Source organism: Rhineura floridana, chromosome 4 (genome assembly GCF_030035675.1).
Source record: "Rhineura floridana isolate rRhiFlo1 chromosome 4, rRhiFlo1.hap2, whole genome shotgun sequence".
NCBI classification, from domain to species: domain Eukaryota; kingdom Metazoa; phylum Chordata; class Lepidosauria; order Squamata; family Rhineuridae; genus Rhineura; species Rhineura floridana.
The window spans coordinates 101,137,918-101,162,322 of record NC_084483.1 but is presented as its reverse complement, the minus strand read 5'-3'; the positions used below and the strand labels follow the sequence as shown (position 1 = coordinate 101,162,322).

Here is a 24,405-nt window from a genome sequence, read left to right as displayed (position 1 = left end):
ATTATTTTTTACCATATCTCTAGCAGTATGACAGCACATTTCTTTGAAGTGTTAATGGCAAAATGAAGTACCTGATTTCACTCTCGAGGTGTTCCTGGCTTTTGTGCATTAGACATGCTAATCAGCAAGAAACTGGTTAATGCATAAAAAATCTGAAATATACGCCTGAAATATATGCCTCAGTGTCATGGTACCAGTATATACGAGGGTTTTGTCAGTTGCATTCAATCCATTTTAAAATAGATGGGAAGAGTTACACGTTCTAAATGCACCCATGCGTGCACGTGCACACACAGAGTACAGTGTGAAGCTGCAAGCCTCATTTAACATGATTCAAAGAGGAATAATTGATCATTAGGGAAATTTTAAATCAGTATTTTACATCAGGTACTCTTGCACCTTCCGAAGAGGGATGGTTGCAGGACAGCTGATGCTCAGATTAACTTAGGCTTCAGTCCTACACCTATTTACCTGGGAGTAAGACCCATTGCTCCCCCTCTTGGATGCACACCTTAACATGGTGAGGGGGTCTGAGAGTGTGGAAGAAGCTAACAGCAATGCCATCAGGAGTCTAGACCAAGAGGCTAAACTCCTAGCAGGGGCACCCATGGCGGAATGGTCAAAGCTGAAACACCAGACTAAGATGCACCCAAACTCAGAGGAAGGCAATGGTAAACCACCTCTGAATACCTCTTACCATGAAAACCCTATGAACAGAGTATCCAAAATGCAACACGAGATAGTGCTGGAAGATGAGACCCCCAGGTCAGAAGGCACTCACCGAGCTACTGGTGAAGAACAAAGGACAAGTACGAGTAGCGCTGTGACTAATGACGCAGCTGGGTCAAAGCAGAAAGGAAGCCCAAAGGCTGATGCGCACAGATGCGAAAGGAGAGTCCGGAGTTGTACTACGCACACAACAGGAACGTGGAATGTGAGAAGCATGAACCAGGGAAAGTTAGAAATTGTCAAGCAAGAAATGGAAAGTATGAACATTACAATACTTGGCGTGAGTGAATTAAAATGGACGGGAATGGGACATTTTCAATCAGGCAACTACAAAATATTTTAAGCAGGAAATGAGAAATTAAGAAGAAACGGGGTTGCTTTAATAATGAGAAGTGATGTAGCAAAAACAATTAAGAGTTACAACGCAAGATCTGAGCGAGTTATATCAATGAGATTTAACGGGAAACCTGTTAACATGACCATCATCCAAGTCTATGCTCCAAAAACAATTTCAGAAGAAGAGGAATTGGAGAGATTTTACGTAGAAGTACTGGCAGAAATTGATCGCACACCAAAACAAGATGTGCTGATAATCATGGGAGACTGGAATGCAAAAGTAGGGAACAGAGAAGAACTAGGAATTGTGGGGAAATGGGGCTTAGGAGACAGAAATGAAGCAGGAGAAATTGAATTCTGTAAAGCTAATAATTTGTTTCTTGCGAACACATTTTTTGAGCAACCGAAAAGACGGCTGTACACGTGGACATCACCAAATGGTCAATATAGGTATCAAATTGATTATATAATTGGGAGCAGAAGATGGAGAAGTTCCATACTTTCTGCGAAAACAAGACCAGGAGCAGACTGTGGTATAGATCATGAACTGGTTGCATTGAAAATCAGAGTAAAGCTAAAGAAGAACAAAGCAATCATAATGCCAAAATACAATTTAAATAACATCCCAGAAGAATAGAAAGAACAAATAAGGAACAGGTTTGAAGCTTTAAACTTAGTTGACAGAGAACCAGAAGAACTATGGAGTGAAGTCAGAGACATTATCAGGAAAGAATGCAAAAAGACAATATCTCTAGTTAAAAAGAGAGAAAGACCTCAATGGATGACTGAAGACACTCTTAAAAAGGTTAAAGAGAGAAGGAAAGCAGAAGCAAAAGGAGACAGAAACACGGTCAGAACCCTAAATGCAACAATACAGCGACTAGTACATAGGGACAAAGAGAACTATTACAAGTGATGAATCATTTTATTACGGTCGCAGACCAGATATTAAAAGAGAGACATAAAAAAGCTAACATACATAAATAGAGGATTTAAATATTTAGGATACAAAGCTACCATAGTTCCAAAAGCCCATAGACAATTCTTTAAAGAGCAGGTTGAGAACATTTTTTCCTAATTTGCATTGAAATGAGAAGAAACTTTGCGACATTAGCGGTGACATAAGATGACACATCACTTAGACAGATCGACACCAGATTCTTTTGAGAGAACAAGAGCCCTATTCTAAAAGATTAAAGAAATGAAAGGGAAATTTAAACCAAGAGTAGAGGTTGAATAATCAACAGGGGAACACACTGACTGACCGAGATGAAATAAAAGGAGGAAGATGGAAGCAATACACTGAAGAACTCTATAAAAGAGATGCCAGGATGACAGATTCATTCATGGAGGAACTGTATGATGAAGAACCAGAAATTTTAGAATGTGAGGTGAAAGCTGCTCTTAAAATACTTGGAAGAAACAAATCACCAAGAACAGATAGCATACCAATAGAGTTGCTACAAGCTACTGAGACTGAATCTGTCCATATTTTGACTAAAATCTGTCAACAAATATGGAAAACTAAACAATGGCCCATAGATTGCAAGTGTTCAATATACATCCCAATTCCAAAGAAAGGGGATCCCAGGGAATGCAGTAATTATCAAACTACTGCCTTAATATTCCATGCAAGTAAAGTAATGCTCAAGATTCTACAACAAAGGCTCTTACCAGATATGGAGCAAGGAATGCCACATATCCAAGCTGGATTTAGAAAGGGAAGAGGTACAAGAGATCATATCTCAAACTTACGTTGGATAATAGAACGGACCAAGGAATTTCAGAAGGAAATCACCCTGTGCTTTATAGATTACAGCAAAGCCTTTGACTGTGTAGATCATGAAAAACTATGGAATGCTTTAAAAGTAATGGGGGTGCCGCAGCATCTGATTGTCCTGATGCGAAACCTATACACTGGACAAGAGGCTATTGTAAGGACAGAATATGGAAAAACCGATTGGTTCCCCATCAGAAAGGGTGTGAGACAGGGTTGTATTTTATCACCCTATTTGTTTGACCTATAAGCAGAACATATCATACAGAAAGCAGGATTGGACCAAGATGAAGGAGTGTGAAAATTGGAGGGAGAAATATCAATAATTTATGCAGACGATACCATACTTCTAGCAGAAACCAGTAATGATTTGAAATGAATACTGATGAAAGTTAAAGAGGAAAGCACAAAAGCAGGACTACAGCTGAATGTCAAAAAGACCAAAGTAATGACAACAGAAGATTTATGTAACTTTAAAGTTGACAACGAGGACATTGAACTTGTCAAGGATTATCAATAGCTTGGCACAGTTATTAACCAAAACGAAGACAATAGTCAAGAAATCAGAAGAAGGCTAGGACTGGAGAGGGCAGCTGTGAGAGAACTAGAAAAGATCCTCAAATGCAAAGATGTATCACTGAACACCAAAGTCAGGATCATTCAGACCATGGTATTCCCAATCTCTATGTATGGATGTGAAAGCTGGACAGTTAAAAAAGCAGATAAGGGAAAGATCAACACATTTGAAATGTGGTGTTGGAGGAGAGCTTTGCACATACCATGGACTGCGAAAAAGACAAATAATTGGGTGTTAGAACAAATTAAACCAGAACTGTCACTAGAAGTTGAAAGAATGAAACTGAGGTTATCATACTTTGGAGACATCATGAGAAGACATGATTCACTAGAAATGACAATAATGCTGGGGAAATGTTTACTGACTCAGATATATTCTCCTCTCAGTCCATGACTGATAAATAAAATTGGAGCATACCTGACTATAAAATGTCTCTCCTGTCAAGGAATGCATACTTTACTATCAAAAGTCTCTCCTTTCAAAAAATGCCAGAGGGTCAGTGGAAACACATATGGACTTCACTTGATTTCTCATCATTTGATGAGTCAACAATTGATGCTTTGCAGCTGAATGTGTGAACACACTGCACTGAACTGAATAGGATTACATTTGGTGAAATGATATTATGAAGATTTTGCATCTGGTGTTGACTATTGCCCTTCCCTTCCTGATAGTGATGACTGGAGGGGTGGTCAGGATGCTGCATAATTCCCACTCTGCCAGCCTCCATCAGCAGGATGGCACACCTCCAGTTGAGTGGGGGGAGGGGCTCTGCCACAATAGAGATTTCCAGCATTACCCAACAGAGTATGGCTGGCAGTTCTCCTCTAGTAGTAGCCAGCAGAAAGTCCCAAAATGGAGTGTTTTAGGGTGGGGTGCCAGCGGCTTTTTATCTGCTGGACTAACGCTCAGGGGACTAAATCTTGGGCCCCTCAACTCTGCCAGGCTGGAGCTGGTATAGCAAAAATTCCTTCTCCTTCTCCTTTTGCCTTAGCCAGTGTGAGTTAGCAAGGCTTTGGATGCAGAATCTACACTCTGCCCCACTGCTTCCTGGCTGGGATTAGGAATGCTTTGTAGAAGCCTGCTTCCAAATATTTGAAAATTGTAATTCTGTTGTCCTCTTCTCTAGGTTAATACATTCATTTTCTTCATTTGACTTGACTTCAAGATCTGTATCATCATAAATTTCCTTTGAGTTGTTTCCAAATTGTCACCATCTGTTTTTGTAGTACGGTAACCAGCAGTGAACACAATGCTCTAAAAATGCTCTAAATGACATCTAAACAGTGCACAGTGCTGTGTTATTATTTCTGATAGTCAGGCATGCTGAATCAGTGCATCTGATACCCGTAAAACACATACCCGCTAAACCATATGCTAATCACTTCTGGTCCAACAGAATTACGGAATGAAAACAGCAACAATACCACCTAACTACGTATCATTTATTTTCTCTTTTCTATCTCTTTTGATTAAGTGTTACAGTGACTGGGGAAGTGCAGCCTTAGTTCTGGATACATTACTTCTGTGAAGACAATTTGATCAGGTAACCACCCTGGTAGACTGTGGGAATGCTGTGGACATAATAGATCTCGACTTCAGCAAAACTTTTGACGAAGTGCCCCATGATTAGCAAGCTAGCCAAATGTGGGCTGGAAGGAACAACTATCAGGTGGGTTCACAGTTGGCTACAGAATCGTACTCAAAGAGTGTTTATCAATGGTTCCTTCTCAAACTGGCGGGAGGTAATGAGTGGAGAATCACAGGACTCAGTGCTGGGCCCAGTGCTCTTCAACATTTTTATTAATGACTTGGATGAGAAGGTGCAGGGAGTACTTATCAAATTTGCAAATGATACAAAATTGGGAGGGATAGCTAATACCATGGAACACAGAAACAAAATTCAAAAGGATCTTGATAGGCTGGAGCATTGGGTTGAAAACAACAGAATGAAATTTAACAGAGATAAGTGCAAAGTTCTACACCTAGGAAAAAGAAACTAAATGCACAGTTAAAAGATGGAAAAAGAAACTAAGTGCACAGTTATAAGATGGGGGATACTTGGCTCAGCAATACTACATGCAAGAAGGATCTTAATTGTTGTTGATCACAAGCTGAATATGAGCCAACAGTGTGTTGTGGCTGCAAAAAAGGCAAATGCTATTTTAGGCTGCATTAACAGAAGTATAGTTTTCAAATCATGTGAAGTATTGGTTTCCCTCTATTCGGCACTGGTTAGGCCTCATCTTTAGTATTAAAGCTAGATTAACTAAGCACATAGAAGAACAAGCCTTGCTGAAGCAGAGCCAGCATGGCTTCTGCAAGGGAAAGTCCTGTCTCAGTGACCCATTAGAATTCTTTGAGAGTGTCAACAAGCATATAGATAGAGGTGATCCAGTGGACATAGTGTACTTAGACTTTCAAAAAGCGTTTGACAAGGTACTTCACCAAAGACTTCCGAGGAAGCTTAGCAGTGATGGAATAAGAGGAGAGGTCCTCTTGTGGATAAGGAATTGGTTAAGAAGCAGAAAGCAGAGAGTAGGAATAAACGGACAGTTCTCCCAATGGAGGGCTGTAGATAGTGGAGTCCCTCAAGGATCGGTATTGGGACCTGTACTTTTCAGCTGGTTCATTAATGACCTAGAATTAGGAGTGAGCAGTGAAGTGGCCAAGTTTGCTGACGACACTAAATTGTTCAGGGTTGTTAAAACAAAAAGGGATTGCAAAGAGCTCCAAAAAGACCTCTCCAAACTGAATGAATGGGTGGAAAAATGGCAAATGCAATTCAATATAAACAAGTGTAAAATTATGCATATTGGAGCAAAAAATCTTAATTTCACATATACGCTCATGGGGTCTGAACTGGCGGTGACCAACCAGGAGAGAGATCTCGGGGTTGTAGTGGACAGCACGATGAAAATGTCGACCCAGTGTGCGGCAGCTGTGAAAAAGGCAAATTCCATGCTACGGATAATTAGGAAAGGTATTGAAAATAAAACAGCCGATATCATAAAATGCCGTTGTATAAATCTATGGTGCGGCCGCATTTGGAATACTGTGTACAGTTCTGGTCGCCTCATCTCAAAAAGGATATTATAGAGTTGGAAAGGTTCAGAAGAGGGCAACCAGAATGATCAAGGGGATGGAGCGACTCCCTTACGAGGAAAGGTTGCAGCATTTGGGGCTTTTTAGTTTAGAGAAAAGGCGGGTCAGAGGAGACATGATAGAAGTGTATAAAATTATGCATGGCATTGAGAAAGTGGATAGAGAAAAGTTTTTCTCCCTCTCTCATAATACTAGAACTCGTGGACATTCAAAGAAGCTGAATGTTGGAAGATTCAGGACAGACAAAAGGAAGTACTTCTTTACTCAGCGCATAGTTAAACTATGGAATATGCTCCCACAAGATGCAGTAATGGCCACCAGCTTGGATGGCTTTAAAAGAAGATTAGACAAATTCATGGAGGACAGGGCTATCAATGGCTACTAGCCATGATGGCTGTGCTCTGCCACCCTAGTCAGAGGCAGCATGCTTCTGAAAACCAGTTGCCGGAAGCCTCAGGAGGGGAGAGTGTTGTTGCACTCGGGTCCTGCTTGCGGGCTTCCCGCAGGCACCTGGTTGGCCACTGTGAGAACAGGATGCTGGACTAGATGGGCCACTGGCCTGATCCAGCAGGCTCTTCTTATGTTCTTTTCTTATGTACTGCGTCCATTTCTGGACACAACACTTTAAGAAGGATGCAGACAAACTGGAACAGGTTCAGAGGAGGGCAACGAGGATGATCAAGGGACTGGAAACAAAGCCCTATGAGGAGAAACCGAAACAACTGGGTATATTTAACCTTGAGAAGAGAAGACTGAAGGGAGATATGATATCACTCTTCAAGTACTGAAAGGTTGTTACACAAAGGAGGACCAGGATCTCTTCTCGATCAACCCAGAGTGCAGGACATGGAATAATGGGCTTGAGTTACAGGAAGCCAGATTTCAGCTGAACATTAGGAAAAACTTCTTAACTGTTAGAGCCATACGACAATGGAACCAATTACCTAGTGAGGTGGTGGGCTCTCCAACACTGGAGGCATTCAAGAGGCAGTTGGACAGGCACCTGTTGGGTATGCTTTAATCTGGATTCCTGCAATGAGCAGGGGGTTGGACTCGATGGCCGTATAGGTCGCTTCCAACTTTATGATTTTATGATAATTGTCTTATGCCTTATATCCCAGTTGATCACTGTGCTGTGCTGGTGAAGGCCTCCTGCAGATACCATCTCATCATGGGAACCATGACACACAAAGCAAATGTTTAGTGTTGTGGCACTTTGGAATTTCTTCCATTTAAATATTAGGTAGACAACATCTCTATATTACAAAATGTGTAATATGCACAAGTTTGGTGCCTACAGTCTGCATCTGTGTTGGAATTGTTTTTAAATATGTTTTTAATTTTTTTTTAAAAAGTGTTAAAAGATACTTTGTTTTTAAGATTTTGTTTAGATGTTTTGTGTTCAATATGTGTTGTAGAAGTTTTTAGTGTTTTGTCATTTGTTTGTCACCCTGGGCTCCTTCTAGGAGGAAGGGTGGGATATAAATTTAATAAATAAATAATAATAATAATTTTTTAAGCCACAGTATCACATATTTATTTTGTTATGCAACAGCACCCAAAACCCTTTTAGGTAGTGCTATCACCTAGCCAATTATTCCATTCTGGTACTTGTGCATACTATACATTTTGTCTAAGCCTTGACAAATGTCCCTTAACACTGAAAAGCAGAAAAAATGTGTCAGTCCCGAGGTGAGTGGTCATTCTATGTTTTGATCACAACTGTAACACTTTAAGGATTGGAAGATGGCATCAAAATTATCTAGCTGCGGTGACTAGAGCTGGTGGGAGTTGTAGTCCAAAGCATTTGGAAGGTACTACTTTAGGGAATGTATCAAATGTTATATGCAAGGAGGAAGGGAAGACAAAATGTGTAATATGTACAAGTACGAGAAGAGAATAGCAAGCTAGGTGACAGCAGAAGGATTTTGAGGCGCTATTGCATATCAAACTAAATATTAATCAATAATGTAATACTGTGGCTTAAAAAAAATACCACTGCAGTCTTAAACTGTCTCATAGAAGCATTGTATCCAAGAGACTAACGCTGTATGCACACTGTAGCTTCCATGGTCATTACATTAAAATTAAAAGGAAAACATGAATAAATCAGGTAACACTGCTTAATTAGAGGGCCACAGCTGAGGCCATGTGTTAAAAGGTGATTTGGCTAAATCACATTGCACAATTATGAGAAATCGACAAGTAGTGGGGATGGAGTAGGTTCTAAAGCTTATAGCTCAAAAATGGATCTGTGGATTGATCTGAAATTTGGCAGTGTAGGAGAGGTAAGTTTGAGGACCAAATGTGGGATAGAAAGGATAAGACATGCTTTATTCTGAATGAGTTAAATGTTTGACAAGAGACTCTGGCATGTTGACAGTTGCTGTATGTTTTTCTTCCATAGTCTTTGTTGGGGTGGTTCTTTCTGGAATGATTTCTCCTTTTATACTGCATCTTTTGGAAAATGATTTGTGGTATTAGGTCTAGTATGTGCTTTTACCCATGAATTGTGTAATATGCTTGTAGCATTTTTGTGCCCAATGTTAGTCAATGGAATTTCATAATAGTCTCCACTGCACATCCCCAGTACAAACCTATTGTGGGAGAAGGTTAAGCATAATGTTGGGTGGAATGAAACTGTCAGGCAGAGGCTGATTGGAAAATGACAGTGTGGCTATGTGAAGGACAGAAAAGGACTGCCTTCACTTCAGGGTGAGTCAGTTGAATTGCCTTCCGCTGTTATATCACAAAATGATTTTACAGCTTATAGCACTGGGAAAGACCCTCCAAACCATGGGCTTCATTTGGCCTGCCAGGGGTCCTAATTTGTCCCACAAGGCTGTTTTCCTCAAGCCATATTCACTAGCCCCACACCTGATGTCATATATGATGTCAGGTGTGGGGCAGGTAAAGACATGGCTGAAAAGGAACAATTGTGCTCTCCTGATTGTTCCTTGAAAAGGGGGCTTGCATGTGGCATTGTTTCCACTTGGAGCTCCGGGATGCAAACCCTTCTTCCTTTGCCTTTGCAGTTTGATTTTTAAACCACATGGGCAGACGGTGCATAAAGGGAAACCTTTCTTTGGTCTGCAGGGTTTGTAGCCAACAGCCACCCAGCTCCAAGGAAGCGGTGATGATCAAACTGACCACAGGACAGGACATCATACTATATCAATATTGTCTAATTAATATGTCTGTTAGAGCATGGCCCTTAATAGCAGCAATTGTCTGGCATTTTTGAGCTTCAGTGAACATGGAAAGCCCTTAGCACAACATATTAAATTGAACTCTTTTTTGTTAATTGAATATATCAACAATCTATTACTCTGGGTAAAATGGGAAAAATCTGATTTTCCTCAGTGCTTTGCATTTGAGAAACAAAGCTCTGGAGTGCTATATTTTCATAACACAATTTTCCCTCAGTTGAGTACATCACATTTTTTCAGGGTTTTAATAGCTTTACTTTACAGCTTGACATCGATTACCTTATCACAGTCTTGTTGTGAATGATTTGACCCTGATTGCCTAATGGAACATGGTCCTCTACCCACTTCTCAAAAGTACACAAAGGGAAAATTGCTTAAATGTTTTCCTACACTTCCTAGCTCCATCTCTGGTCTCTGACTAAAAAACACCAGCAGGAAATAACATTATCGCATTACATGGCTCAGCGGTCCTTTACTTACCCACACGCGGACCAGCCCGTTTGCCTCACTGCACTGCGATGTCAGGCCAAAGCAGTAGCAGCTGCTGCAGCCAAGTGAGTTTTTGGCATCAAGGCCAAACTTTCCTGGCTTGCACCTGTCACAGTAGACACCCTCCACATTAGCCTATTGTAGAAAGAGGGGAAAGCATTAGAGTCAGTAATTCCTTTTCAGGCATCAAAATACGGAGACTGTGCAGTTCTTATAATAACCAGTTATCACAACAAGATTCTTTAAGATACATACTAATTCGGCTGGTGAGACAGCTGCAGCTGTTTCCAGACCAGGATAGCCTGACCACTGTTGTCCATGCACTGGTAACCTCCAGGCTAGATTACTGTAATCCACTCTGTGTGGGGCTGCCCTTGAGGTTGGTCCAGAAGCTGCAGCTGGTGCAAAATACGGTGGCAAGACTGCTCACTGGGGCAGGGTATCACCAGCATGTCACCCCACTGCTGAAAGAATTGCACTGACTACCTATTAACTACCGGGCTAAGTTCAAGGTGCTGGTTTTGACATACAAAGCCCTGTATAGCTTGGGACCAGGATACCTGAAAGACCAACTTATCCCTTATAGACTCAGTCAATCACTGTGTTCTGCAGGTGAGAACCTCCTGAACATACCATCTTATTAGGAGGTCCATTCCGCACAACATTGGAAACGGACCTTTAGTGTAATGGCACCTACCCTTTGGAATTCCCTCCCCTTAAATAATAGACAGGCACCATCTCTTTTATCTTTTTGGTGCCTACTGAAGACCTTCCTCTTTCAACAAGCCTGTTAAGTAGAGACCTTATCCCAATCTGTGCCTGTATAGGAATTGTTTTTTTATGTTTTTAAAGCTTTTTAAAAATGTTTTTAAAGATGTTTTGTTTTAATATATTTTAAAGTCTGTTTTTATGACGTTTTAGAATGTTTTTAGTGCTTTTGTTTGCCACCCTGGGCTCCTTCAGGGAGGAAGGGTGGGATATAAATCTAATAAATAAATAAATAAATAATTTGGACAAACTGTACAATGAAGTTTTGTAGATAAACATACTGATGTTTTTAGAATAAATTGCAATACTACAAAATCTCACAAAACTGTTTTCCTTAGATATTAAGTGTGTGTCACTGGGAAGCATAAGAACTGAATTCTGGCTGGGTCTTCCTACAAAATATACATTGCAATGGTTCAGCTCCAGAGCAAGTTAAATGCCAAGGACGTCTGAGCAAAGGGATACACAGAGCCAGTTCACATAAAAAGCCAAGCCAAACCATGGCCTAGTGTAAAATGCACAAATGTTTGGGTTCCCAGAGAGAAGACTGAAGCTGCACTCCTCTCATGGCCCTGGGCTAAGCTAATGTTTGGCTTAGCATGTCATCTGAACCTGGGCTAGTGGTATGTCTCACTTCAGGGAAACCATAAGCTATAACCAAGGTATGTTCTTGGTTTACAACTTGTGGTTTACAACTTGTGGATGACTCACTATGGCCAGAGTGAGGAAACCCTGGCCTGCGGGGGGGGGGGGCAATTTAGTCCACAAGGCAATTTTCCCCAAACCATGTCCACCTATCAATCAGCTAATATCACTTGTGTGCTCTTGCAGATGTCTGTTCTCACCAGGGAACAGGCACCAGCGTTCAAAGCAGCAGGGTTTAACCTCTGCTTGACAGCTGATGAGGGAGTTAAATCCTGCTCTGTTTGGCTGTGCTTGCTTGTTCCCTCTTGGAAACAGACACACGCAGCCAAAGGAATTATCAGGAAAAAATGGGTGTGCTTGCTTTTGATGCACTGGCCTGTTCCCTGGGAAGACTGTTTCCACTATTTCCAGGTTGGCATGAGATATAATACCTAACAACATGAGAGTGTTTTGGCCTTCAAGGCCTTCTTGTGGGCTTTCCAGAAGTATCTGATTGGAGCACAGTGATGAACAAGACTAGCTGGACTTTTAGATCAGGGCTGCTCTATGTTATTCTTTAGCTGATTTTACACGTCATTTAACTATTAAATAAATAAGACAATGTAACCACCACTTACAATGGGATAGTTATATTAAAACCAATGAGGCCAAAGCAATGAATTGTGCCTTAAGAATGAGAAATAATTGTGCATGTATTCAGGTAGCATTTTAACAAAGGCTGGCAATGCTGAAGAAAAGTATTAAAGTTTTCTATCAATGGGCACAATCCATGAGAAATGGTCCTTACACACATACACACACACTTCATTTCAGTTGGCAGAAAGTTGATTCTATATATTGTTGATTAAAAGAGAAAACCTCATGGCACCATATACAAGTCAATGAACTTGGATTTAAGATGATTTTGCAGCCTATTTATCCACTTAAGATCATGATGCTATCCTCTCAATGCCATTATCCTAATTGACATGGATTTTGCAGCCACGGTTGCAATCAGCAAGAATTTTTTTAATTCCACCCCTCATTTAACGTAATTATCTTCGTAATCAAAGCTGCTGCATTTGTAACTGTAGGTGTGATAACAATCGCCATTTATCCTTTATATATTACGAAAAAATGTGTTATTATAGCCATACAATGCAAAACATATTGGCTGCCTGGCCTGCTCTAGGCTATACATATTCTATATGTTAACTGTCAAATATCCTGCAATTTCATGTTTTTAAAACAAGACAGCTCAGAGCATTCTGAATCTCCATCCTCTTGCGCAGGAAACATTATGATGATGAGACTGACCCATGCTACCCACCCCACTATTTTTCATTCTCCTACCATTATACTGTGACTGTAGACAGTACACCAGCCACATTTGGACAGGATCGCTCCCCTCCCCAGCTTTTGAATCTGTACTGCTGATGAGTATGTGAATAAAAATATAATGTGGTACTAGTGGTGGTGGTGGTGATGCTGCTGCAGTGCTGTTGACAAACTAATTCGAGAATAGTGAACAGTGAAAGGGAGGGGAATCATTAAGCAGCACATCAGTTAGCCCGAGGCAAGAGACAGACCGGAAAAGCAATTATCTGCCTCATTGACATGAAAATAGGGGGAGAAAGTGAAACACTTGTGATCATTAGCATAAGCATTTATGCTAAAAATTACACAATTTTTTCTACTACCAAAAAACCCCACATGGAACAGTGATCGTTTACATAAGTATTTACGTTAACAAATACACAATATTTTCCTGTCAACCCCCCCCCTCCAATGTGGATCAAATCACCAAAAAAAACCCCACAGCAGATTGAATTGGCAAATGCCAGAGCAAGCAGGAACAAAAAAAGGTGGCTTGGGATCGAATGATGGACTATAGGAATACAAGCGGATCGGAACTAGGCAGCAAACCCTATCCCTAGCTCAGGCATGTTGCAAAGGAAATTAGATTGAAGAGTAGAGAGCTGTTGTTGCAAGAGGGGAAGGGAGAGGTGGGGAAGTCATCCAGAAATGGGAAAGAGACAGTGAGGGAAAGAACTAAGATCATGCTTTTGAGTATAAAAGCAGGCACGGAGAGAAGTTTCTGAAGAGTTGGGAATTGCTACAGCCCCAAGTCCTGTACATGTTCTGTCATGTCCCTCCCACTAGTTTGAACAATAACAACAACAAAAAGTGGAAAGATGCAGGATACTGGGTAGGCAGTGTAAAAGGACTAATTAAAACTCATTCACATTAAAACCAAGAAAACTCATGCACTAAGCCTCCCTTCTAAAAGCAGCCTTAGTTGCATTTAAGCCTCGTTGAAATTAATGGGACTTAAAGAGTCAAAGTTAATTTGACCTATTGATTTTACTAAGCCTAGGGCGTGACTTGTTTATTTGGATTGGAGCCAATGTGTGTGCAGAGTTCTTGTGCATGCTGTCAGTTTGCATGTGACTTCTGTATGTGGTACTTGCTGGAACTCAGCGTATGTGTAGCAGCCATCAAACTGTAGGTGATCACTAAAGGTGGTGGCAAAGTTCTCTACAGCCAGGCTCGGAAAACAGTTTGGGAAGCTCTTTTAAGCCTGCCTCAGGGATGTGAGTTTCCAAACTCCCAAATTCTGTTCCTATTCAGATTGAAATCCACGCTGTAGAAGAATTGCTGGCTTCCCTTATGCAATGTACCACTCCATTAAATTGCATAGGGGAAAATTAAAAGATTTCAGGGGAGAAACAGAGAGGGATTTCCCCCACTTACTTTTTTTTCTCCTGCAGCCTCTTAAATTTGGCTTTTGAATCTGCAATCCTGTTGCATTACAGGGATAGATTCAGTGGCGTACCTAGCGTATTTGACACCTGGAGCAGATTATTTTTTAACACCCCCCTCCTCTATACGACAACATTATTTTCAGTAATAATCATGAAATGAAACGAATAATAATAATAATGGCCAGACAAGAAACGCAGACAGTGAAAATTTTCTTTTATTGAACTTTGTATATATAATCATGCCAGTAAAAAAAATTAAAAATAAAATAAATATTACAGTACAAAAAAGGAAAAAAGTAATGGATTAATACTTTTTAATGACATTGATGTATTTTTTGGAAAAAGGGGGAAAACTTATACCTACATATTGGTCTGTCGCAGTAATGAATAATAACATTACAGTTTCTGTTTTCGAGCCTTAACTTCTGTAATTTGTCAATGACTTCGTCAAAATTGAACTTCTTTGCATGTTCATGTTCAATAGACAGTATAGCCAAATTTGTCAATCTATCTTCGCTCAGTTGATTGAAGAACACTTTTTATTAATTTTAATTTTGAAAAGTTTCTTTCACATGAAGCAACAGATATACAAATAGTTAGGAAAAGTCTTAAACATATGGATAATTTTGGTAGAGATTCATAAAATCCCATTTCACAATAAATTCCAGAAATTGCAATACTGTCCATGTCTTTGTTTCTTCGGGATCGATTCTAACAGCTTTCAAATGTCTCCGCAGTCAAAAAGTTTCCACTAAAATATCTTCACCAGAAAATTCATCATAAATTTCTATTATATTTGGTAAAAACTTCTGAAGTTTTTCTTCTTCAGCAAAAATCAGAGAAAATGACTGAATAATAATGAACATTGACATTATTTGATCCATTGCTTTAGAACGAGTGTCCAGGTCTTGGTGAAAACGATCGAGGCATTCAAACATTGCCCTCTTGATTTCTTCTGGCAATGTAAGACCAGCATCTTTTGCCATTTCTCCTGGCATTCTTCTTCGAAATTTGATTCTTTTTTCTATGTAAATGTCCATTTCCTTACATTTTGTTGTTGCATAGTTAATGGCCTTCTCCACAATATCTGTGCACTGATCTTCAAGGAACAATTTTAAAGCTTGGAATGTCACTGTACATTGTTCAAGGCTGATTCCGGCTCTTTGCAAATATTTTTGTGTCTGATTAACCTTATCTAAAACTTCACACCAGAAAAAAAGGTAACTCAGAAAAGAAAAATTGCATACATCAGAGAGCAAAATCTGAGCTGATCCTCGTGTCCACATTTTCTTTTGGAAAGCACAGTACTTCAAAGGTTGAGATTAACTTTTCAAAATTTGTCTTTACTGCGCACACAGCTTCATAATGAGCACTCCATCTTGTCTGGGAAAGACTTTTCACTGTTATACCTACATTCTGCAGCAGGTGAGACTGAAAAGAATGAATACATTGGAATACACTTCCAAAAGAGTGAACTCCGCAAAGGTTCAGAGAATGATTTGCACAAGGCACAAATGAGGATTTGGGATTAATTTCTTTGATTTTTGCCTGAACACCACTATGAATACCGGCCATAGTTGCAGCTGTTTCCAGATCTCTTCTGTGAGTTCAGAAGCAGTCTTCCTGTAAACAGGAAAGAAGCCCAAGAGTGATTCCTTTATTTCAATTTTACCATGTCCAGTATGGACGTATCTGATCACTTCACACATTTGATCAGTGTGTGAAACATCAGGAGTGCTATCAAAAAGAATTCCGAAATATTTTGTTTTTTTAATATCCGCCACTATTTTTTCTTTGATATAATTTCCCAGAAGATGAATGAATTCATTTTGAAATTTTGGAGATAAGTATAAAATTAATCTCCCTTCAGAAGGAATAGCATGTTTAATTTTTACAAAATGTTCCTTCAAAATTGGGTCGTAATTTGAGAGTAATTGTACCAACTCCAAAAAATTTCCTTTCTTTGCTGATGACATATCCTCTCTGTGACCACGGAAAGGAAGGTTTTGTTTGGCCAAAAACATAATTACATCCAAAAGACGATGTAAAATGTCTCTCCATTTTTTTCTCTCTTTAGCCATTTCCACTTGATGGATTTTATCAATAGTTTTTTGGAGTTTCAGTCCCGTTGCCAAGGTCTTCCATTTTTCTAAGCAGGAGAGATGTTGTTCAGATATCTCATGTTCAGGGACTTTAGAATTTAATTTCCACCAGATTTTAAAACCAGTTATAAAGCTGGATGTTCCAGCTTTTGTCTCATTATCTTCGAACAGTCTGCATTAGAAACAAAACAAACAACTTTTTGTTTTCAAATAAACCATCCAAGTTCTTAACACTTTTTCGTTGTTTGGTAAAGATTGATAAAACCATGAAGTTGTCAAGTGTCGACTGCCTCCTTTGCTCTTTTCTCCTTCTCATTGAACTACAGAGAAAGGTCCATCTTTATTCTGAAGAGGTTCACTTCCCCTCTTAACCAGATTAACTCTCAAGTCGTCTGGAACTGGTATTGGCCAAGCAGCGATATCAGAATAAATTAAAATATCATTCATCGTTTCTTCTTCATCAAAGTCTTGGTCTTTACTAGCGTCTCTTTCTTCTCCATTTTTTTTTTATCCTGTTGGTGTTGACTCAGTCTCTTGCTAACATTTCCTTTCTCTTCCTCATTGTCAGTGCTTGTCGTCTTTCAGCCCTACATATTTCAGAATAGATCCAGACATTGCTTCAATCGCCTTCAATTGCTTTTTTAAAAATTTTCTTTGTTGAGCTCCACTGGGTCGATGTCATTTCATGTTGGTACAAGTACCCTAATTATTGGTGATTAACCAATATATAATTATAGTGTATGGATACTGATGAATTATAACATCTCCCAATATAATGAATTGAAGAAGCCACACTATTAATAAAATCAAAGGTGACTCTGCTTGCAGGCAGACACTTCCTTACTTCTTAGCCAACAACTTTTCCAACAGGGGATATAACTCTTATTAAAACTCTTATTAAACAAACAGCTCCAAGAAGACAGGACAAAATCAAAGCTGCGGGGACAAAAATATGGGTGCAAGCCCAGTTGTGGCATAGTTAATCAAAAGCTATGTCTGGTCAACAGGATAGTTTGAGTGTTGGACTAAGCTCTGGGAGACCAGGGTTTGAATCCCCACTAAGCCATGAGGGTCACTCGTGACCTTTGGCCAGCCTAACCTACCTCACAGAGTTGTTGTGGAGATTAAATGAGGAGGGGGAGAACCATGTGGGCCACCTTGAGCTCCTTGGAGAAAAGGTGGGATGCAAATGCAGTAAAAGAATAAATAAATATTTAGAAATATTTAGAAAAATTGGGGGGGCAGGTTACTCCTTTAACAGCTCTCCCTATCCAAAACAGGGACACAGAGTAAAAAAGGGAGGAAGGGCAGGCCTAGTTTCTTTAATAAATGCTTTCTGACCAATAGAGGGACACAACTAGAGCAACAAAGGAGTGGGGGAGAGGAGAGAATGCGTGCCAAAAACCAACTGCCAAAGGAAAGGAGTGGCAATATTGGGCCCTAAATATAGGCCAACAAACTCAGACACCCACAAAGGTTCCTTAATGTTTTATAACTCAAGACTAGCTGCCAAGCAGGGAAGCCTTGTGACCACCCTAACCAAAAAATGGCTTGGGTGGGTGGGTAAAGAAGCACCAATGATGCTTGATGCAACTCTAAGCAAGCAGCCAAGAGGTTTTCAGCTCCTGTTGCACGTGATGCCCCAGTTCCTCCTCTTGCTGCAGAGTAGAAAAGAGTGGGAACAGCTTTCCCTTTTCAAGCACAGAAGCCCATCTGCAGCTAGAAACAGGTATCTCTCCCTTTCCTGTTCTGCCTGGAGACAGATTGCTCTAGTCTTTTTCCTTACTTCTACTGACAAAAGAAGGCGGGGTGGGCGGGGGTTGGGAGGAGGAGGCACTGGAGCTTAAACAAGCCCAGCCAGCCTCTTCTCTTAACACATTCACACCATACATGCCTTGCCCGCGTGCCGCTCAGCAGTGGGAACTGACTGCACGTAATGGAGGAAAGAGAGGACAAGAAGGCAGTTCGTGCAGTGCAGGCTGGCAAGCAGCTGGCGGAGCAAAGACTAGCTAAGCACGGTAATCAAAATTAGCAGGAAATGCACTCCCTTACTGCTGGCACCCGGGGTGGACTGCTCCCCCACCTGCCCCTTGGTACGCCACTGGATAGATTTAAGAGGCTAATATATGGGTCAAATTCTAGACCTCAGTTTTTCTCAGAAAAATCATGTTAATTTTTATTAGTATCTCAGTTAACTTGAGATGATCTTGACAAGTAAATCAATCTCTAGTGATCATGAGAACCCATTCTCAGCTATCCCACTTTGATGACTAATTTTATTGGTCACTGTGTTTAGCTTAGGAACTATATTCACTACAGATAACAACCCCGCTATTGGTCAATTATTCAAGCATGAAAGAAATATAAATCAAGAAACCCTGAGATTGTTGACTCTGTTGGTCCCTTGAACATACAAAACAAAGCAGAAGATAAAATGAGTTCAGGACCTGCTATTTCAGGGTAATTGATGCCCTATTCCTATTGGCAACTGTGTAACACAGGTTTGGAAAACCTGTGGCCCCCAGATATTGCTGAACTACAACTCCCATAATTCCTAGCCATTAACCATGCTTACAGTGACTGATGGGAGTTGTAGTTCAGCAACATCTGGAGGCCAAAGGTTCCCAACACCTGACATAGCATCGCAAGACAAACAGCCTAATCCTAATCATGTGCACTCAGAATTTCATCCAAGTTCAATAGAACTTCAGTGCCAAAAAAGCTACAAATTTTATGCTTATTTAGCTGGAATGCTTATTTACATTGAAATAAATGGGATTACTTTTGAAGGATTCAGGCTGTGAGTGTCTGATCTAGCTAAAGACACTCACTGTTATTTAATCTATAGCTGTCTGCCATTTAGCCACTATCTACAGCTGTGTTGGAGACAGTTTAGAAATAAAGATACATAAATATTCCACAAGTAGTCCTTTTCTTACCTTACAGGTGCATTGTCCTGTATGATCAGAGCATGAACATTTTTCCATTTCTGAATCACAAGTGTGTGGCTCAGTTCCTGCTGTCAGGCATTCACATGCAATGCACTGTGGGTAATTTCGATATCCCAGCCTGCATTCAGTGCATTTATCCCCAGAGAATTCTGGGCGACAAAAACAGCAGCCTGTATCAGGGTCGCACTGGAAACTGAGTGATCCAGCTACACTGCAGTCACAAGCCTAAAGTGAAAAGGAGATTTTTTTTAAAAACAGGTAATACTTTCATGTTTAACCAAAGGAAAACATCTTTCTCAAAAATGACTGAAACAATAGCTGATTGTCAACATATTTCTATCAGCAGGCTATGCAATGAACAAATTGGTTTCATTTCTTATATATTTCATCACTTGAAGGTCATTTATTTTAAGTACAAAGAGTGAGTGGTATGGGGTTCTAGAGGCTGTTGCCTCCAAGTATGAGATACAACAATCTGGTTTAAAATGTGCCTAATATAAAATAAGGAATGTTCTTTGCTTCTTATCACAGTACAGTATTTGACTTTTTTTTTTTTTTTGCTTCAGCTAGGCTCTGTTGTTCATGTCCTTGTATTGGCTACTCTAAACTGTCAATATAGTGCTGCCTTGGAAAACTATGTGCAGTGGAGGAGGGGGCAGGATTTTGGTATCCCCTATGAGGATCCCTCTATACATGAACATTCTAAGCACACATGGACATTGGTGGGACCATGAAAATTCCCCCCATCTATTAAAATTGCCTGTATTTCTTAACTTCTACATTAACTGGGACATTTGAATTGAGTCATCCTGAACTAAAGGGAAGCAATCATCCCTCTGTCATCTAGCACAACCAGTGATGAAAATGGGTGAGAATAGAAAGGCACTAAATACCAGTCAAATATTACCAAATGCTGGCAAAATATGTGATCCACTAATGACCAAGCTGAGAGTAGTGGAACAAACATTTAACATAATTTTGGCTGTTGTCACAAGTCATAATAAAATAAATGTTGGACGTAAGAGTTAAAAATTAGATGATGACCAAGGTGAGGTGTTTACTGTTTAAATCTGATGTATTGTTTTTTTTTTGGTATACTGTTAAAAGACAGTTCATGAATTTTTAAATAAATAAATGGGAACTGTAAGATGCTAAAACAAAACTCACAGGATCATGGAGCTTGCACAAAAATGGAAATTTGATAAAAATTTCACTAGTGAATCAATGGTTGCACAAAGTGTTGCAGCTCTTCATCATGGAGAAAATCTTCTAATCAAACCAAAGAAACAATTTTTGCAAACTTGGAAAGGATTCCTTCTGACTTAGAATCCTCTTCTAGATTGCAGAGAAGCTGAAAAGGCATTTGCTAGTAAGTGTTAAAATGTTAAATGTTCTATTGAAAGATACTTATAGCATCTGAGCAGATCCTAAATTGAGATACTTCAGGTTAATTTAAAGGGTTCTGTTAAGTTTTGATCTGCTCATTGTTATTACTATAATTTGAAACTGTAAAATTATTTTATTAATCAAACTTAGAAGGGATAAAAATTTACAGGGTCAGCAAAATAATACGTAAATTAGGCTCAACCAATATACACATACTAGTTCACTGGTGTTATTATGATTGTGGCATCAGCACACAATATTCTACTTGGGCACCTGCATAAGAGGAATTTTGTATCGAGAACAGAGCCGTATATTAAAAATTAAGACAAAAGTACAATAGCAGCCATGGGCACTCTGGTTAAAACTAAAGAAGTAGAGCTGACAGTTTTTTTTTTTTTTAAAGGCTAGAAATGCAGTACTTTAATATTCACATTGAATCCCACCAGAGAGATTACTGGCAACACCTCAAGTTGAAATCAAAAGAGCAGATCCACTACTCTATTGGCTCAGTTTATATAGTAGCCAAAACCTAGCTTGTATGTATCTGGGACCACCAACAGTTAAGGATTGCCTGGCAGGCTTATGTGTAGTCTAAGACTTAAAGCCTATTTACAGCAGGAAGCCTGCACAGCAAGTGATACCAGATGATAATGCCTACTGGGCAAAGTGTTCACCATATGCAGAGTAAATTACAATCAAATGTAATGTTTATTTTGCAAGAAGACAGCTTCATGCAATCTTCCTCTGCCATTGAGTTATGATGGGCTCTGAAATCGACTCCACTAAAAGCTCAAGTGGAGAGGGGGAAATCACACCTTGCCTTGGAGAAATTAGTTGCAATGTGCTGAAAGGGAAGACTGGCTGACATATCATTATTAATTTAGAGAGTGCCGTGGCAGCTGCCATGCTAATGCACTTATATAATAGACAAGGTAAGGATAGATAGAAGAGATCCCAGAGCTGAAACAGGGTCTTTACCCCTATTAAGCTGGTTGGCAGAAGCCTGGTGATCTGTGTGCTGAAGAGACAATGGTTTTATGAGAGGAGCTATACAACTCAAGAAGAAAATAAAATCTTCCACATTAATTAACTGGTTTGAACAACCATGAAAAACAACAGTTTAAGAGAGAGCACTGTGGCATTTGATTGCATGCATTCAGGTAACCTACAATAAAGGAAATTATCACAATGTTAAACTCTACCCCTTTATGTTGTTATTAATGATCATTTGTACGCACGTTTAATATGTGGTGCTTATAGTCTTTATAATGCACATTTTCAGTATAACTCTAAGGAAGGTCATTCTGATTCTTATTGTAACAAGAGAAACCTGGAAGTAAGAGAAAGTAACTTGCCTGAGGTCACACAGTGAACCTATGGCAGAGGTGGGAGGTGAACTACATCCAAATCCATCATGGGATCTACGAGACTACAATGACTCTCATTATGAATATACTTAAACTTGGTTCAAGACAGACAAAGAAAATATCTTACATAGACAAAGCTAATTTTTGAAATTCATTACCGCAAGATGTGCAGTAGCTTAAATTGGAAAATACAAGTTGGTGGATAAAAGGCTTAGATAAATCATAAGTCCTAGGTATGATCCTTCATTTTATTTTATTTATCTCATTTGTATCAATCTTCCTCCAAGGAGCTCAGAGTAGCTCAACTCTGTGACATAGGTTATGTGAAATACCAACTCAAATATTACCTGGGAGATCCATGATAGATCCTGTAACTCAGATCTGACCTCTCTCATATTTCTGGCTCCAATTTTTAATTGGGACAAAGTGATACCAAATGTAGTCCTAAAACTGCTCGTAGATGCCAAAGATTGCTATCCTTGAATGGCACTTACAATTATATTAAAATTGTGTATGGAACAAAGAAATCTTTGTCAAACACAGTACAATCTATCTGAGTTATCCTTAGGTTCACTTTGCCTTTGTGCTATGAAAAGGGAAATAATTAAGTCCAAAATCAGACTGCTCTTCTGACTTCACTACAAAATAGCTGAAATGAGGTACAAGTTCAAACACCCCTGTCTGCCTAAAGATGCAGCCCTAATTCAGATACAGCACATTCAGTCTTCTGGGTCATGCTAATTCTTAAAAAGAAAAACTTCAGTTCTATGATTCTTTATAATTACCATTGTTTTTGGTTCCTAACAGTAATAGTTTACCACTTGGAAAGGAAAGAAACATGCACAGAAAAAGTACAGGTTCACTCACTTTGCACCCGCTGATAATGTCGTGACCCCAGTGGTTTGGTGCACATTTATCACACCTCTGTCCCACAGTATTGGGAGGGCAGATGCAGCGGCCGGTGTGTGGATCACAATTATTACCAAGATGGGAACACTCACAAGCTTCATGGGAAAGTTAAGAAAGAAAGAGGAAAATCAGTGTTTTTAAAACATGAAACACACTGCTTAACATTTTTAAAGATGGTAATTTCCATCAAGATCTCATTTATTTATTTATTATTTGATTTCTATCCCACCCTTCCTTCCAGCAGGAGGAATCTTAATAATTGTGGTTGTCCAAGGTCTTAGGTTTGTATTCTGTATTACTATGTTTCTTTGTTTGATGGGTAATTGTTTTTATCATTGACTATACAGTATTGTGTTTCATGATGGTTTTATAATATGAGGGAAACTACCCTGTGATCGCTCTGTGTCATGAAGGGTAGTGCATAATCCAGCAAAATAAATAAAATAACATTTTTCTGCTATCTGTGATGAGTGCATCCAACCATGGGCTGGAGGGATGAGACTGAGAATTGAGTCACAAGCCATGCACTCAGTTGGGTCTGATAAAGAAGTAATCAGGACAAAAGAGGTAGATTAATTCCTACAGTCCCAAGCATAAGATATATAAATGTGCCCACATAATAAAAGGATAATTCCAGACTTCATAGAACCAAGATTTGCTACAATTAGTAATGAGTGGAAACACTAAACTATTCAGCCGTGTAAGAGAACACACAGCCAGCTTACTCTTCAGGCTCCAGCTATGCATTTTTTCTTATAATGAATAAAACCTTTTCTTATAATGAATAAAATATTCACTAATAGGCGAAACCTCTTGCAGTTTAAGAATGTACCTATAGTCAACAGGTATTTCTATCAAGCTTTAAAAAGCAAGGAAATTGGGCAGCTATAGCGAAAGCAGCAGGGAAATGATGCCCCGCTTGCCGCGCAGCTGACGAGCGGGGCATGGTTGCAGATGGGGGCGAAGCTGCTGCCTCCATCTTTGTTTGGGGCAACGTCGCGCATCACACCTATTGTGTGCGTGCGATGTGCAGTGTGGAGGGGCAGGGCTTTTGGGCTTATTTAAGTCCAGCCGCCCCTCCTACCTTCCTCTTTGCCAGTGTGACGCCCACCCCGCCCTCCCTCTTTTATGGTGTGCCTAGGGGTTGCTTCAGGGCTGAGTAGGAATTTTTATCCTGCCCACCCTCGTTGGCGGGCAGGTTTTTTGCCTGCTCCACACCATGGGAGTGGGACGGAATTGGGTTAGGGGGTGTTGTGTTTAATAGGTGGTTTTGGCTTATTTGGCTAACTTGAATGTATTTGACAGGTCAAT

The 24,405-nt window shown here is 39.8% G+C and overlaps 1 protein-coding gene across 10 annotated transcripts in view; it reads right to left on the bottom strand.

Moving 5' to 3' along the window:
• Positions 1–24,405, bottom strand: part of LAMA2 (laminin subunit alpha 2) — a 748,112-nt gene that overhangs the window by 224,777 nt on the left and 498,930 nt on the right. For all 10 annotated transcript variants that reach the window (XM_061623807.1, XM_061623808.1, XM_061623810.1 and 7 more), the window contains 3 exons: positions 23,053–23,189; positions 19,421–19,657; positions 10,214–10,357 (listed from right to left, as the gene is read on the bottom strand). In XM_061623807.1, coding sequence (XP_061479791.1) covers positions 10,214–10,357; positions 19,421–19,657; positions 23,053–23,189 — 518 coding nt within the window. The remainder of the gene's footprint in view (positions 1–10,213; positions 10,358–19,420; positions 19,658–23,052; positions 23,190–24,405) is intronic.